The 15,997-nt window shown below is 41.0% G+C and overlaps 1 protein-coding gene across 2 annotated transcripts; it reads left to right on the top strand.

Annotated features, from left to right (window-relative positions):
• Positions 1–3,423: 3,423 nt before the first annotated feature.
• Positions 3,424–15,814, top strand: RPP40 (ribonuclease P/MRP subunit p40). Of its 2 annotated transcripts, none has more exons than XM_066187572.1 (8): positions 3,424–3,607; positions 5,611–5,755; positions 6,975–7,043; positions 9,029–9,124; positions 10,279–10,404; positions 13,535–13,733; positions 14,655–14,789; positions 15,539–15,814. In XM_066187572.1, the coding sequence occupies exons 1-8, from the start codon at positions 3,488–3,490 to the stop codon at positions 15,735–15,737; spliced, it is 1,089 nt and encodes a 362-aa protein (XP_066043669.1). In that variant the 5' UTR covers positions 3,424–3,487; the 3' UTR covers positions 15,738–15,814. The 2 variants fall into 2 exon arrangements, with proteins under 2 accessions (XP_066043669.1, XP_066043679.1); XM_066187582.1 differs by lacking the exon at positions 3,424–3,607 and adding an exon at positions 3,874–3,965.
• The last annotated feature ends 183 nt before the right edge of the window (positions 15,815–15,997 follow it).

Below are 15,997 nucleotides of genomic sequence, written 5' to 3'. Positions count from 1 at the left end.
GCATTTTCCCCATTTGTTATGGGACAAGGAGATGGACATCTTTATGGCCCATGGAAGGTCGAGGTAGGCGTGGAAGTGTTCCCTAGGATGTCTCCCAGTAGATGAAGGAGCAAGCAGAGGAACATGGCCACAGTTTGTTACCTACTGCAAGGAAGTGTGAATAGAAAACAGAGCACATGTGCCTCATATTATCCATGTGAAGCACAGATGATTTGTTAAGGAAGAGAGAGAATGTGAAAACTGAAAATTTGAAAATTCCCCAGTATCATGCAAGGCCCTGACAAAATCTGATCGTTGGGAGGCAAGTGGAGGTGATGACCCTTCTTGAATATAGATGAAACACACTCCTGCTCCCTAGAACCCTATTGGAGGAATTATCCCTCTCATTTCTTCTACCACTGTAACACCACAAAACTGAGCAAGTAGGAGGTTTCTCAGATTACCGAGGGTTTAGCTCTAAGAAAAACGGGTCAGATAGTTGGTTGTTTGGGGGGGTTTAATGGCATTTTAAACCATATCCAACAACTTGGTCCATAGTTAGCATTCACTGATCTTCCCGGCTTGAACAGCTGCTTTGGGGAGTAGCTCAGCAGAGCTTTCTCTGTAAGCCCCTTAAAGAACAAATCTGAGTGGAACCTTTTTTACAGTCCATCACCACTCTGAATATATAGACTAAAGTGTGTAAAAAAGAGGGTATAAACCCAACTGTCCACATCTTCGCCATCTTTCCACTTTCCTACATACACCCCCCCCCCAAAAAAAAAAAAAAGTGGACACTGATCACGTAAATTGCTGCTTTTCAGTCTTATGCACTTTATTAGATGAACACAGTACCAGAGGTAGCTCTTTGTTTCTGTTTTGCCATGAACTAATTATAATAGCCAAGGTTAAAAGATTTAGACAACTTCCTTCTCTTCTGCAGTCAACACTATTTAAGAATGAAAAAACAGTGACTAAAAAGAAAAATACTTTGATTCATCTTAAAGACGCAAACCAAAATCAAAAGTCTGTGACAAATTCTTGTTTAGATTTGATTTAATGAAACTAAGTATTTTAATAATGTTGTTTTTGAAATCAGAAAATCCAGCATTTAAGATTGTTCTTCATAAAAAGTATATGCAAGAAGCAGCTGGGCTTCACAAAAAGATACTGTACATAATTTGAAGATCAGACTTTTCTTTCCAAACTCAGTCTTTTTATACAAAATCAGAATCAAGTTTCACCAGTCCCAGGAAGTATTTGAGAGATCCTTCTGTATTTCAACTCACTACCGCAAGTTGCCTCAAGGCAATCCTTTCCTCTTCACTATATCGTCTTTACTTTGTCTTTAAACATGCAGAAACTGAATTGCTATAAAACTGCATTACCTTGTCACAGGTTTGAAATCCTTGGGAAAATTGTGATAGCTTTACACCTTAAATTGTTTAAAATACTAGAAGTTTAAAAGGTGAAGATTTTTGTTTTGGTTAGGTTTTTTACAATATAAAGAAATCCCATACCAAGTTACTCATAAAACTGTAAAAACCACTATAAAAATGTCAGCATTAACCAACAATTATATACACACACACACACACATATATAGATGTGATTTATGTCTCATCTAAAAATAGGGAAATTCTGTATCTTAAAATACGGACTACTGGACTTCTAAGGAGGTTTTTTAATGTAGTTTAGTATCTTCAGGGAGTTCTCTAAAACACACGTATCCTATAATACGACTGAGGGTGGGTTAAAATTAATTGCCTGACATAAGAACCAAACTGACTGAACAGTGATGTGAATCCTTCAGTGCTCCACTGTGCTGCACTGAACTACACTCCTGCCAGAATCCGTAAAATACTGACTTAACACTGAATATGCACCATGAATCTTGACTCTCTTGACCCTTCCCCAACATATTTTTCCTCAATTCTCTTCCCCTCCATTCGTATCCCCAGCAGAAAGCATAAATTGTATGAGCATAGAGAAGCTCATAAAAAGCCCCCAGCTCATAAACACACCTCACCAAAAAAAAAAAAAAAAAAAAAAAAAAAAAAAAAAAAAAAGGTCCCCCCACCAAAAAAAATCAAATCAAACAATAAAAACCCCCTCCACATGCTGCTTTGAGTATAGCTGAAATTTCCTGCCTGACACTCTGGGCTTATTGATCAGAGGCTTGAACTTTTCACCCCTACAGCAGCACAGGCTTTCTGCTGGCCGCAGTGCCAGGCTTGCCTGCCCGCAGAGGCTTCTGCCCGCGGGTGTGACAATAACTGGCATTAATCATGTGGCTCCTTCCCCGTTAACGTTGGCATGCTTAGAAGGCTACCGTGATTACACAGCCTTTTTTTTTCATTCGTAATAATCCAAATCACTCTCATTTCTACGGGCAGTGAAGAATTCAGCCCTCCCCCACGGCGCTAAGGAGCCAGCGACCTTCCGAGGTGAGGCTTCACCCCCGAGCTCGGAGCAGCAGCGTCCCGGTGTCTCTCCAGCACACGGGCGCTCGGAGCGCTCATGCCCTAAAACCAGGAGGGGCTGAGTCAGCCCAGCGAGCCGGAAGCGCTGCACCAGCGACTGTGCTGGGCACAGAAACAGCATCCGCCCAGAAAGTTGCTTGGTGCCATTTTAAATTAAATTGGAAGCCACGAAGCCAGGGGACCGGCAGAAGAAACACGGCAGGAAGGCGGAAAAGCCGGAATGTTTGTACATGCTTTATGTGAAATTTACAATGTACAGAAGGAGCGGTGAGACAACACGACACATCCGAAGCAGGGTCCCACTCCGTGGCTCCGTGCAGTGCCTGCTTTCCCAAGCAGACCGTCAGGGGAGGCGCCCCGGGGCCCGGCAATGCAGACCCCAGGACCGGCGGGGCCTGGCTCAGCCAGCAGGGCTGCTCGGCAGTCAGAAAACCGGTTGGGTTGGAAGGGACAGTAAAGATCATCCAGTTCCATCCGCTCTGCCATGGGCAGGGACACCTTCCACTACACCAGGTTGCTCAAAGACCCATCCAACCTGGCCTTGAACACTTCCGGGGGCGGGGAATCCACAACTTCTCTGGGCAAACTCTTCCAGTGCCTCACCACCCTCACAGTAAAGAATTTAATCTTAATGTCTAATCTAACCCTACTCTCTTTCAGTTTGAAGCCACTGCCCCTTGTCCTGCCACTCCAGCCTCTTGGAAAAGGTCCCTCTCCAGCCTGTGTGCTCCCTCCTGGCACCGAACAGCCGCCGTACTTAAACCACCGCGCATCAGCAGATGCACACCCCCTCCCTGCAGGATCGGTGTCCGATCTGTGCCGGGGCTGCTCAGAGCCCGCAGGGACCGAGAGCCCCGAGCGGCCACCGGCGCTGGGCAGAGCCCCGCCGCCGCCACAGCGGAAGCAGCTGCGCTGCCGGAGCCGGCGGACGTGACCTCACGGCACGGCCCCTTCCCGGCCCTCCTCGCCGCGTCTGGCCGCTCCCGGTCGGCGGCAGAGGAGGAGGAAGGCGGGCGGGATCCGGGATGCTGCCGGCGCAGCTCGGGCGCGCGCCGCGGCACCTGCTGGTGTGCGAGCGGGGCCACGCGCGCCACCCGCGCTCGCGGCACGCGGCGCACGTGCGGGACCACGCCTACAGCTGCCGCGTGAGTGGCGCGGGCGCGGGGCCTCGGCGGGATCCCCTCGGTGGGGCGGGGAAAAGGGAAGGGAAGGGAAGGAGCGGAGCTGCCTGAGGCTCCCCCGCCGCCCGTCCCCGCGGGTTCTGCCCGTCAGCTGCTCCAGGGGCGCGTCGCCGGTGCCCCGCTCGCGCTGAGCTCGGTGTTCTCGGGGACGCTCCTCCGTCCTTGCCAGAGTTTGCCCGCGCGCCCCAATTTTTTTTTTTGGGGGGGGGAGGGGGGGAGGAAATAGCTCCCCTGGTACTTGTGGTATTGCGCAGCATGGGAGAAACAAATTCTTTCTTTCCTCCGGGAGTGAAAGACCGGGCGGGCAGGAGGAGCAAGAGAGGTGAGCCAGTGGGAGAGGTGATGGCGCCGATTTTAGGAGCTCTAAACACGGGCGCAGGGTCCGGCGCAGAAAGGAGACATTGTTTATTCCGCGCAGGGCGCGAGGCGGAGGTTTCCCCAAATCAAGCGCACCACCTGTCAAAGCTTTTCACTATTTATGCATTTTAGCAAACAAATGATTTAGTGTTCATCGGCTACAAGTTACATCGTTCTCTTACTAAATAGTATTTTATCTTCTGTTGGTTAAGGAATCTCCCATGCAAATTAATCCACATGCTCATTCCTTCTCTGCTTAGCAGTCGGGGGGTTTCTGGGGTCGGTGGCCCGTGAGTCGGTGGCCGTGATCTTCACCTGCGTCAATTGCCTTTTACCCACTCTGAGCTGATTCAGCACAGTTACTGGGTTTATTAAGTTTCTTACTTATCTTGGGAGCTCTACCAGTTACTGGGTTTATTAAGTTTCTTACTTATCTTGGGAGCTCTGCCAAATGTTCTTGTGGCCTGTAAATTTTGCGTTCTTTCTGCCCACTGTTAGGTTCATCCTTCTCCCCAAGCTTTGTAACCTCACCCTAGGTCTGAGATCACTGACACGTGTCCAACCCTAAACTTTAACAAAGAGACCTGGACTTCTCTTAGGGCTTGTTAGCTGTGCTCGTTTCATGGATTGAATCTCCCTTCTTGTTGATTAGGCGTGAAAGTGTACAAAGACCGAACAGCAAAGAACATCCTTAAGAAAATTTTTAGGTATTCCGCATTTTGCAGCAATCAGGCGGGACCCTGTTTCATAATTCCCTTCTCATTCCCTATAACTGGGCTGATTGTTAACTGTTTCTGACTTCTGAGACTGTTTTAGCAGCTAATCAGAAAGCTTTCTACTGGTGTGGAAGGCAGCTCGTTTGTCAGTCCTTACTTTCCTTGAACAGGTGTGCCAAGGGAGATACACACCTGTTCTCCAAGAGCTTTGGGAAAGAAGTTTTTTGAGGGATGGAGGGAGGAGCAAGGGGGCAGACCTTCATGATGCCTGGGAAGCTTTGTACTTGCCTTTGTATTACTTGCCATGTATTACCTTGTTTTCTCTGGTCTGCCAGACTTCAGGGTTCTTTTGGTCTATAGAAAATGTGCAGGAAGGGTTTTAAGCAACAGTAAATTAAAGATTCTACTTTGGTCTTTACTTTTCTACTAAGATTACAGAAATGCTTAGCTTACATTTTTAGTTACAACTGCTTCAACAAGTACTCCAGCAAGGGCTGAAGCAGGTGCCCCAGTGCAACAACATCAAGCTAAATGTATAATGATGTGAAACAAGATCTGTTAGCTCACACTATGTAAGATCATGTCTTTACATAATACATCAAATGCTATTGTATGGCAAAAAAAAAAAGGGGGGGGGGAACCCCCAAAAAACCAAAACCCAAATCACCAAATAATGTGTTTGGTGTACCTAGAGACTATGAAAACTGATTCATTTCAAAGACAGTTAGTTGCCTGACATTACTTTTTTTTTCCATCTCATTTTGATATACTGATATGTCTATGAAAACTAGAGGTTTTCTTTTGTATTTCTTGTTGTTTTGTTTGGTTGGGTTTTTTTTTCAGAACAGGTTTTAGGATAGAATTTACATTACATTAAAAATATGTTCCTAATAGGTGTCTTTTTTGATCCCGGAATGTGGCATGCTGCCTGAGGTGCTGAAGAGCACAATTGCAGATATTGGAGAGTACTACCTGGTGAGGAATTTACCTGTTCATGAATTGGTCACTCATGAATTCATTGATGCTTTCGTGAAGAAAGGTAAGGAGGAAATCAGAACAAATGCAGTCATGATGTACTTTTTTTATAGCACAGTAAAAATCTTAATAGTCTTACTATTATTTTTTCTGGAAAGTGTTTTAAAGGAAAAATACTAAGCAAATTCTGCATGAATTTATTCTTTTGCTTTTTTCTACTTTGTCATGTGTGACAATGTTTGTTTACACCCACAGGGTCCAAAACTCCTTGGATTGTTCCTTATAAATTTCTCCCTATTCCATCTCAATTCTAAAAGCCAGCTATCATGAGGGCATCCATGTATCCTCACACCTGTTTCTTCTACACCTCACTTTCATGCAGATTCTTTTAGAAATCTTCCTTCTCCCTTTTTTGTTCCTTCATGCTTCAACACAGTGCTGTGCTGAGCTGTGTTCCACAGCAGGCAAGAGAAAAATATGCTTCTTTATTTTTTATATTTCACTCAGAGAGCTGTGACAGCTCATCCTTATCCAGTAAGAGCAAAAAGGATCAGAAGAAAGATACAGCCTCTGCCCAGCCAGCTCACTGTTGTCAGACCATGCTGTTTTCATCTAGCAGAGCCCACACCTTTGCCTTATGGTAGCTATTCTACCCTTCAGCTGTTAGCCAGAGAGAAAAAAAATTACAGAGAAAAGAGAGGAGAGCAGAGAACATGTAGATGAAACAGGAGAATAAGAGATCCCTTACTTGCTAAATGTGGGACTCTTATTTCCTTGAATCTCATTAATGTTTTTTATGCCAGTAGTGTTATGGAATCAATACAGTATTTGTACACGGAGTTCACAGCATCTGACACTTGTATTTTAGAAAGCAAAATTGATTAGTGGCAGATAATGTGACAAAATTATTTAGTAATGTGAGCATCTTCCACCTTGTCTTTGTGTGAAATGGTAATAAAAAATATGTCTGGGAAAAAACTGGGTTTTCCATTTGCTGACTGGGGAGAGTCGCAGGTGGAAGGAAAGAAAATGTTTTCATATTGGGGCATATTATTAATATTATTCCTGCTATAGGTGCTTTAAAATATTGTCAGAACAGGGTTTATAAAAATAATGACAATGCCATTTTGCATGAGAAGGTGGAAGAAAGTTGGTTGATGAAAACACGAGAATGATTCAGATGGCATTTGTCACGTTTGGTTGTCTTGAAGTGAATTGTTTATGTTGTCATGTCTGTCTTTACAGTCTGTGTAATCTCATGTTTTTCTGCTTTACTCTTAAAGGTTCATGCTACGCACTTACCTATCAGACAAAAATTGATCAAGATAATACTGCAGCTCTGCTACCAAATGGTATGGGGGATTTGTTTTGGTTTTAGTAATAGATATCAGTTGTGGTCTGGATTGTTTCTATTTTTTTTTTTTAATTTGGAATGATGTAAACTGGAAAATAATGCTTACTGTACCTGCCAACTTTGTTAGAAATGTGTGTGAATTGGAAAAAATACTGATTTTAGCTCTTTTTTTTTTCATTCATGCTCTTAAATTATGTATTTCATCTAAAGGAAATTAAAAAACAGTAAAAATCAGCTTTGCTTATGTATAGTCAGATTGTCAACACTTCAGCCATAATTGCAATTGCTACAGGGGATTATATTTGTGAAAACATTGCATTCCAACTTCTTGTTTCCTACTGCTCTTTAAGACAGAATTTGTACCCAAAAAGAAAGGTATCAGCACTGCTTAGGAGCACTTCTAATATATTAGGTGTTTATTCTCATGAGACCCTACCTTGAGTACTTCATTCAGCTCTGGGTGCCCAGCACAGGAAGGACATGGACCTGCTGGAACAAGTCCAGAGGAGGCCACAAAGATGCTCACAGGGCTGCAGCACCTCTCCTATAAAGACAGGCTGAGAGAGCTGGGGTTGTTCAGCCTGCAGAAGAGAAGGCTCTGGGGAGAATCAGAGCAGCTGCCTGTGCCTAAGGGGGCCTCAAAGAGAACCAGAGGAAATTTTTAACAGGTCACATAGTAGTAGGATGTGGGGAAATGGATTCAAACTGGAGGAGGGTAGGGTTAGTTTGGATATTAGGGAAAAAGTCTTTACTGTGAGGGTGGTGAGGCAGGAACAGATTGGAACAGGTTGTGGTGCCCCATCCGTGTAAGTGTTCAAGGCCAGGTTGGATGGGCAGCCTGGTGTAGTGGAAGGTGTCCCTGTCCATGGCAGGGTAGTTGGAACTGGATGATCTTTACTGTCCCTTCCAACCCAAACTCTTTGATGATTTCATGAGGATTCTGTGATCCCCTGAGAACTATGTAACACGTTAAAAGTCTATTTCAACTGCATCACAGTTTTATGAGAAGATATCATAAAATGTCCTACATCTCAGGGGAGAAAATGAAGCTGTTTCGAGCTTCAATTACACTGTCTTATTTCTGTTTAACAGTATATAAGATATAATAGAAATACAAACTGGTCTATCTCCCCTCTAGCCTAAGAAGCCACGATATGACAGGTGCCCATGAGGGCATGAGTAAATTCAAATTGTTCAGAAGAATTCTTTTATGTGTCTGTTAGCGCAATCCTGACAAAATGGATGCTTGATAGTGATGTCATTAATGTCGTGCAGGTGCTACAAGCTGTGCACAATTATCGCAGTGACATTGTTGCAGTTCCTGATGATGTCACTGCCTGAACTCTTCTTCTGCAGTCTTATCTGTTTGTGCTCTGTGCTGGTACTTGTGCAGTAGAACCGAGGACTGTGGTAGAGAGAGAGCTGTTGTGTGAAGCTCTGTACCAAGCAGCAGCAGCAGCCAGATCTGGTTTATGAGCAGAGCAGCAGAGTTGTTCCAGCACGTATCAGCTCATCGCTAACGAGCATGGTTTACTCAGTGTGAGTAGTCCCACTGGACTTGCAGGAACTGCTTCTGTTTATTTAGTTGAGCAGTGCATGTTGAGCATGAATATTTGCTAAATTGCACCTTGTGCAATGAGGTGCTCAGCTAATGATGCAGCAAGTGCTAGAGGGTGAGTGGAGGAAAGATGGAGACAATGAACTGAGTAGTACAGTAAAAAAGCTACGATTATCTCAGGAATAATATTACGTTTTTCTCAGTCTAGTTCCCAAGACCTCTGATTAAAAAAAAGAATAATTGAGTTTAAAACTTTTTTTTAAAGGATTAATCTGGTAATCCATTTAACTGGAACTAAGAAGTCTACATTACATTAGTAATACCGTTGATTTGAAGCTAACGTTGTAAAAGGTGTGCAGTTCTCAAAAGACTTCAAAGGGAACCAAGTAGAAGATTGTTTCTATTAAAATTTGTTTTGTTTATAGGTAAACTAATTCTGTCAGTGGATAAGGATACTTATGAGGAACTTGGACTGCAAGGTCACCCTTCTCGCTATTCAGGCAAAAAAGTAATGAGATACAGTAAGTATTTATATAAACAGGGCTTATTTAAGAAGCACCTTGTTAGGATGTTGAAACTTCCCTTTCACTAAAATTAGTTGTTTTCTAGGTTGTATTTTTCCAGATCCAAATACAAGGACTGCCTGAAGACAGAAGGTACTTTTTCTCCAAGTAGTAAAGCAGCTTTAAGGACACAAATACATCATCTTTTCAGTAGTCTATAATTTTTTTAATTTCAGGGGTTCTCATTGTGTTGTTTCTACTGGAGTGATGCAGGACTCGAGAATTTTTTGCATGCTCTGCATAGTGTCTATACCTTCTGATTTAAGTCAGAAAATTTTAAACTGATTAAGGAGGTGTTTAAAATGTATGCACTATACAAAATCAGTGAAGAGCCTCACCCAAGACTGTGTGCTTGAAATGGAGAAGTGTACTGTGTTTCACACTTTTAAGGTGGTAATCTCTATGTACCAAGTACTTGAAAAACATATTTTTTTAACAGCTGCAGAGGAGACATCATGAGTGTGAATTTTATTAATTTGTCTTTTTAGGAAATAAAGAAACCCAAACATGAACACTGTGCCATCTCAAATGTATTGAACTTGCAGCAGTTGATAGGTATAGTTACATAAAAACTTTAGGAGGGGAAACTTGTTATTTCTAATAAGTATTTTGGCAAAATGGGTCATCATTTTACCATTCTGAGCATCAAAACGTATCATGAAATTTCCATTTGAAAAATAAATATAACTTATCCATGGGACAATTTACCTAGGAAAAAACCAACCTACTGAAAAAGTATCATTGCTTTATACATGATTTTTGTTGTTACAAATTCTAGTTTGTGGTTTGGGGTTTTTTTACTCCTAATAGCTAGCCTAATTACCAAGTTATTTTTAAGGCACTGTTCAGGGACTTCTGTCAGTGCCATTTCAAGAGGAATCTGTCCCTCTAGTCACTAGGAAGCAGTTCCAGGTTGTATCAAAGTAAGGATAGCAGGAGGCAAATATTTATTTACATAATGGGGAGTCATATTTGCATAATCAAGTACTTTGTAAATATTTTGTAGCTGTAAAGTGGAAGTTTAATGTTCTTTGTGTTTTTCTGTGCTCTTCTAATTTAATAATAAAATTTAATTCAGTTGAGTACCAATAGTTCTTGTACATTTTCTGCAGTTATCACTATTGACTTGACTGATGGTGGCTTTCACCCTGAGAGCAAGAAACATAACAGAGTGCTTTGGGCCTTGAAAGAAAAGAAACCTCTAGAATTTGACTTCCTACTGGCTTGGTATAATACAGGTAATAAGAACTAAATGTAAAACTAAAATGCAACTGACGTGAAGTCCAAATATTTTTAGTTTACTGTTTTTTTCTAGTGATTGTCCAAATGCATTTTCAGTGGAGGGCAAAGTTAGATTAAAATGTGTATGGATGGGATTTTTTGTTTGTTTTGTTTATTTGTTGGGGGTGGGGAGGGTGTTACTTCCTGTGCACAGAACTTCTCAGTTCAGGAACACAACAGTGATTCATAGGAGATATATCAGTTGCTTCATTTCCTTTCTCTGTGTTGCCCAGGCTTTCAGGCAAAACTTTATCTGTTTGATGGTGCTGCCTCTTTATAAATTTGTGACATACATAACCATTATCAATACTGATTTTTTGGGGGGTTTTTTTATTAATACACAAATTATATATCTAGTTACATACTTCGGATGGGGAACTTCGATTTCCTCAGTAGTTACAGGACATGTACAGATTCCCTGTTTGAAACAACTAGTTTCAAACAATCTTCTAGTGTTTGTCTATCTACTGTTTTCTAATTACACTATTTTTTTCTTCTGGACTCAGTATTTTTCCTCCTCTGAGGGAAGCTTTTCAAAGTCCCCAGCTGCTTGTATTGCCTTAGAACAGGCTGTGTTAAGGGATATGTAGCATTTACATAGATCTGACGAAAACTGCAAGTGTTTATACTGAAAAACATGGTTTTCTTTATCACAGATGTGTAGCTTTTGATATTGTTTTGCTTTCTTCACACTAGGGAGAAGGGATATTTGAAAGGTCCCTGAGAATGCTTTCCCATCTCCTCTTTATATTGTTCATTTTTCCCGGCTCTTCAAGGCCAAGTCTGAGAAGGAGTTAACTGATCTGAGAAATAGAAGCTGCCTACAAGCTCCTTTAGGAGTGTGCCATGTTTCACTTTATTCCTTCATGTTTCCCCTCCCCCTTTCTAAATACTAATCATATGACAAGGATGCTTCCTTGTTTGTCATACAGAAATTGTTTAAAGGCTTGCAATTCCCGTCCTTGTGATCTTCAGGAAAGAGTCGTAGTGAAGGCTGTTGCTACCATAAATGGTGACATAAATCCAACTGAGGTGGCAGATCTTCACGCTCAGCTTGCTTGGATTTATTGACCCTGGACAGACAGCAAAATGCCTCTAGGGTCACTATTTTTCTTATGTTTGCTGCTGCCCATGTTAACAGCATTCAGGAAGAATAGCATCTTTTTCCTCACTTTCTTACATCCCAAAAACAGGTCAGGTCAGTCATTTCCTGAATAAGGAGTTAAATCTGAATGCCTTTCCGTGCAAGAATCTTGTGCTCATAACACACAAAAGACTATTAGTTCCTTAGTACTGACAAAAATAAAACTTTTATAGGTTTTTATTAATAGATATGAGACATTGTGTAGATTCTGCTGGAAGGGAAAAAGTGGGCTGTGTTTTGTCAAGAGAGTCTGTGTCCTCTGTGAACATTCTGCTTTCAGCCTTCCTGCTGATAACTGGTGTTTCTTGCTATGGCCAGCACTGCAGAATTTTTGGTTTTCATACCCAATTTTCCCACATTGTGGTTTTGGCACCAAGAAGAACAGGAAGAGGGAATATGGAGTGTCTCATGTCTTTAATGACAGAGAAAGTACAATCTTTTTTCTATTGCTGTAATTTCTATCACAATTTTACATGTTTATTGGATGAAATTCAGTGGCCTCTGAAAAGCTTTGATGATGTGCCTGGTTGCTGTTAACATAGAAAGCTGTGCTGTAGCTAGAGGAATTGTTCTGTTAGGGTCTTGACTGTTGTCTTTGAGATTTCCTGCGTTTAGGGCTGGAGCTGAGGCTCCCACATTCAGCAGACATGTAAAAGGTATTATTTTCTATATTTTACTAGGAATTCTAGGGCAATATTATACATTATTTGAGCCTGTTAGCCTAACAAATGCCAATAGAATGTAAGGAAGATCATCTCTTCTGGCACTCTTCAGACTTAACTCTATCTATGTAAATATACTAAATTAAGAAAAATTCAGTGACTGCCTGTCTTTGTCACTGTGCCCTTTGGAACAACCTCTTTTTGAAGAATGACTAAAGAAAATGAGCTTAACCCTCCTTTTTATACTCCCCTAAATGATTGTCCTTGATGACATAAATATGGCTGATAGACTTTAGGCAGTCCATATTTTCTGGTAGAAAATCTTAGATATAGTATTCCACAGTAAACTCTATCCTATTCTTGAATTTCTGCTGTTTACACATGCCTTTTCTGTGGTATTTAGATGTTGCTCTGCACTTCAGACTTTTCCTGAGTGAGGCATTATTTCTTGGTCTCCTAGACACCCATTGTTACTTTTTGAAAATAGCACACATTATCTGGAATTTGAAATTTCGGAGAATTTATTCCATGTCAATTACCTTCCTGCTTCAAAAGCAAGTTGGTAATAGCTCTGAATTTAAAATATGCCTGCCTAGGTTAGTTTTTTAGTCTAGGTACCTGCTGTTTTGGGTCTCTTACTAGTACTTTCCCACAAGTCCATCAAGGTACATTTAACTCTTACAGCCATACTACATTTGAAGAGTTATCAGGGAGAGGCGAGCAGGGGTGAGTTTATTCTTCTAGTAAAGCAACATTTGTGATGTATATTGATTTATTTACCCTATCCTCTTTTTTCTCTCTTCAGTCCTTATGCTCTGGATTATTCTGGAATTTCTCTGGACATCATTGATAATTCTGTTCTTAAACCTATTATCACATGCTCACTTTTCCATTATTCAGGGAAAACGCTGTTCTGATATGACATTCCTGCTCCATTTTATCTTTTCCTTTTCAGGAACACTCTGAGTTCCTCCTTTTAATGAGCTCATTTTATTACTCATGCAGTTAACTCTGCTTGAATTTTCTACTGGCAAATCTACTCTTTGTAGTTAGATAGCGAATTTACTGAGCTGTACTAAGTTGCTAAATCTTGCACTAATTTTTATTTCCAAGAAGATAAGGAAGCTGAATATTCTCAGGTTTTCCCATGGATTAAAACCACACAAGCAGTTTCACAATGCTTTTTTTTTTTTTTTTGTTTATATACAAATGTTTCATGTATTCACTGTTTCTTTTGTTTAGTAGTTTCGTAACAGCTGTTTGTGGTACTGTGTTGTTAAGGTGCAGAGGGATCAACATTGATGTCATACTTTTCAAAAAACCAGATACAGGCCCTGAAGCCAAAAATAACATTCAGCACCTTAAGGGACTTGCAGTGTCCAGTGTTACAAAGTAATGATCTACAAGGAAAACCAGAGGAGTCCTGCAGTACAGAGGAGCTCTTTGAATGGCTGGGTGCTGTCCTGAATCAAGTTAGCTTGTAAGTACTTGAATTTGTTTGATCTTTAAAAATGTTTTAAGTAAGAAAAGCCACAATTTTTTTCAAAAAATAGTTGAATTATAATCAAGACAGACACTGTTTTGTAAGGGGGAGTCTTTTTTGCAGTTAAATGTTTGTTGTAAGTCTTGAATGACTTTATCTGTGTTTTTAGGGGTACCCCTTTGTACTGGATTGGGCTGGGATAGAGTTAATTTTCTTTGTAGTAACTGGTGTGGTGCTGTGCTTTGGATCTGTGTCCAAGAGTGTTGAGAACAGGGGATGTTTTAGCTTTTGATGGTCAGAGCTTGCATAGTCGGAAAGCGTTTTTCTGTCTCTCCTGTGGCCCTGCCAGTGGGGAGGCTGGGGGTGCGCAGGAGGCTGGGAGAGAACCCAGTCAGGACAGCAGATTCTAGCTGAGCAGAGAGATATTATCCCACACCATGGGATATGGTGACATGCTCAGCAGTCAAAGCTGGGGCAAGGATGGGTGGGAAACATTCAGAGTTCCAGCATTTGTCTTCCCAGGTCAGTTAGAAGCCCTGCCTTCCTGGAGATGGCTGCACATCTGCCTGCCCATGGGAGGAAGTAAATTAATTCCTCTGTGTGCTTTGCTTTCATGTAGAACTTTTCCTCTGCTTACTAAATTGTCTTTATGTCAACCCATGCATTTTCTCCCATTACCCTTTCAGTTCCAGGTGGGAGTGAGGGAGGGAGCAGCTGTGTGGTGTTTGGGTGCCTACAGGGTTAACCCACAGCATCATGAGATCTTTTGTACTGATTGCTTGGTCATTAGTTACTTTGGTATGAATTTAGATGATATACATAGATCCTACTTGTTTGGTGCAAATTCTGATTACTAAGACATCCTCTGGAATATTAAAAGCATATTTATTTCAGTTGCTTTATTGTTTTTTCTTCCAGAGACAACAAATCCTCCAGCTTCTTATCAACCTATTGCTGCCCTGAGCCCAACACAGTGGTGGAAAAAGCTTTTTTGTGCACAATCACAGGCTTTATAATTCCTGAGAAGATTATTCAGTTACTGGAGCAGCTGTGGTAAGGGCTGACAGGAGCACATTACTATAACACTTGTACTCAAACACTTCTTATTTGAAATCACTTTTAAATACTTTTCAGTTGGAAGTAAATAGCAAAATACATAAATTAAGACTCTTAATTAGGAAATGAGCTGGATGCTTGACATCAGTATAAAAAAAGTAATAAACAAATTTGGATGCCTTGAATTTGAAAAAGCCTGCCCTGTATTCTAGTCATGACTTTGTTTTTTGTCTGAATTTCTAAGAAACTGTGGCCTGTGTGGTACTCCTACATTTTTAAAATGCGGCGTGGATAGTATCTGGCTTTGATTATTCATAATCTATTTCCTCTCTGATGGTAAAAGTACTTGTGTCAAGCATAGCCATAGACTACTTTACTTCCTCCAATGTCTTTTTTTCTTCCCTGATACCAATTGTTCTCATTAAATATTCAATTTTCTGAAAGACGGTGCATGCTATAGGAAAATCAGAACTGCTAATTTACAACTTATAACTTTATCTAATTGCTGCAACTTGCAGATTTGCCATGTATAAAACTATGGTAGGAATAATAGATAGTCAATCTTACTTTGTTCCCTAATGTATTCTGTATATTTTCTTTCAAGTTTATTTATTATGCACTAAACTTTTTAACTGGTAATAAATTTTCACTGAAGTGTGTCTTCAATTGTTTTACTTTATACTGTAGACTTGAATGGGCTGCCTTTTCCTTTATAATCATTGATTATCTTGTCTTCTTGCTTGCAGTTGCTATTTTAGTGAACCAAAACTGGCGTATTGGCTGACCTTAACTGTGCATGGCTTTGCAGACAGCCCTGTTTCCTGGAGAGAAAGTGAACACGGTTTCCACAAAGGAGGAGAGAACTTGTACAACTTTGTCATTTTTAGAAATCTGGACTACTGGCTTCAGATGGCTGTAGGAGCTCATGATGACTGTCCTCCATAAAGATATGTCCACTGAAGAAGTTCTCTAATAATCCCTTGTTACTGGCAGAAAACTAATAAAATATTTTTATACAAGTATTTATGTAACAGATTAAGAACTAAGAGTCTGTTCATGTTTTTGTTATTTGTAGCCAGTGGAAGAAATGGATTTTCATTTCTTCACTGTCATACATTGCCTTCTGAAAAACTTCACGAAACTTCACGGCTTTTAGGAAAAAGTTAAGTTTTTGGGAGTTTTTCTCAGGAATTGACTGTAGGTAG

The sequence above is a fragment of the Chamaea fasciata genome, unplaced genomic scaffold (assembly GCF_029207755.1).
Source record: "Chamaea fasciata isolate MVZ Bird 193981 ecotype frontalis unplaced genomic scaffold, bChaFas1.0.hap1 SCAF_1, whole genome shotgun sequence".
In the NCBI taxonomy this organism is placed as follows: domain Eukaryota; kingdom Metazoa; phylum Chordata; class Aves; order Passeriformes; family Sylviidae; genus Chamaea; species Chamaea fasciata.
Note: the sequence above shows the minus strand (reverse complement) of the source record. Positions and strands in the feature narration are given on the sequence as shown.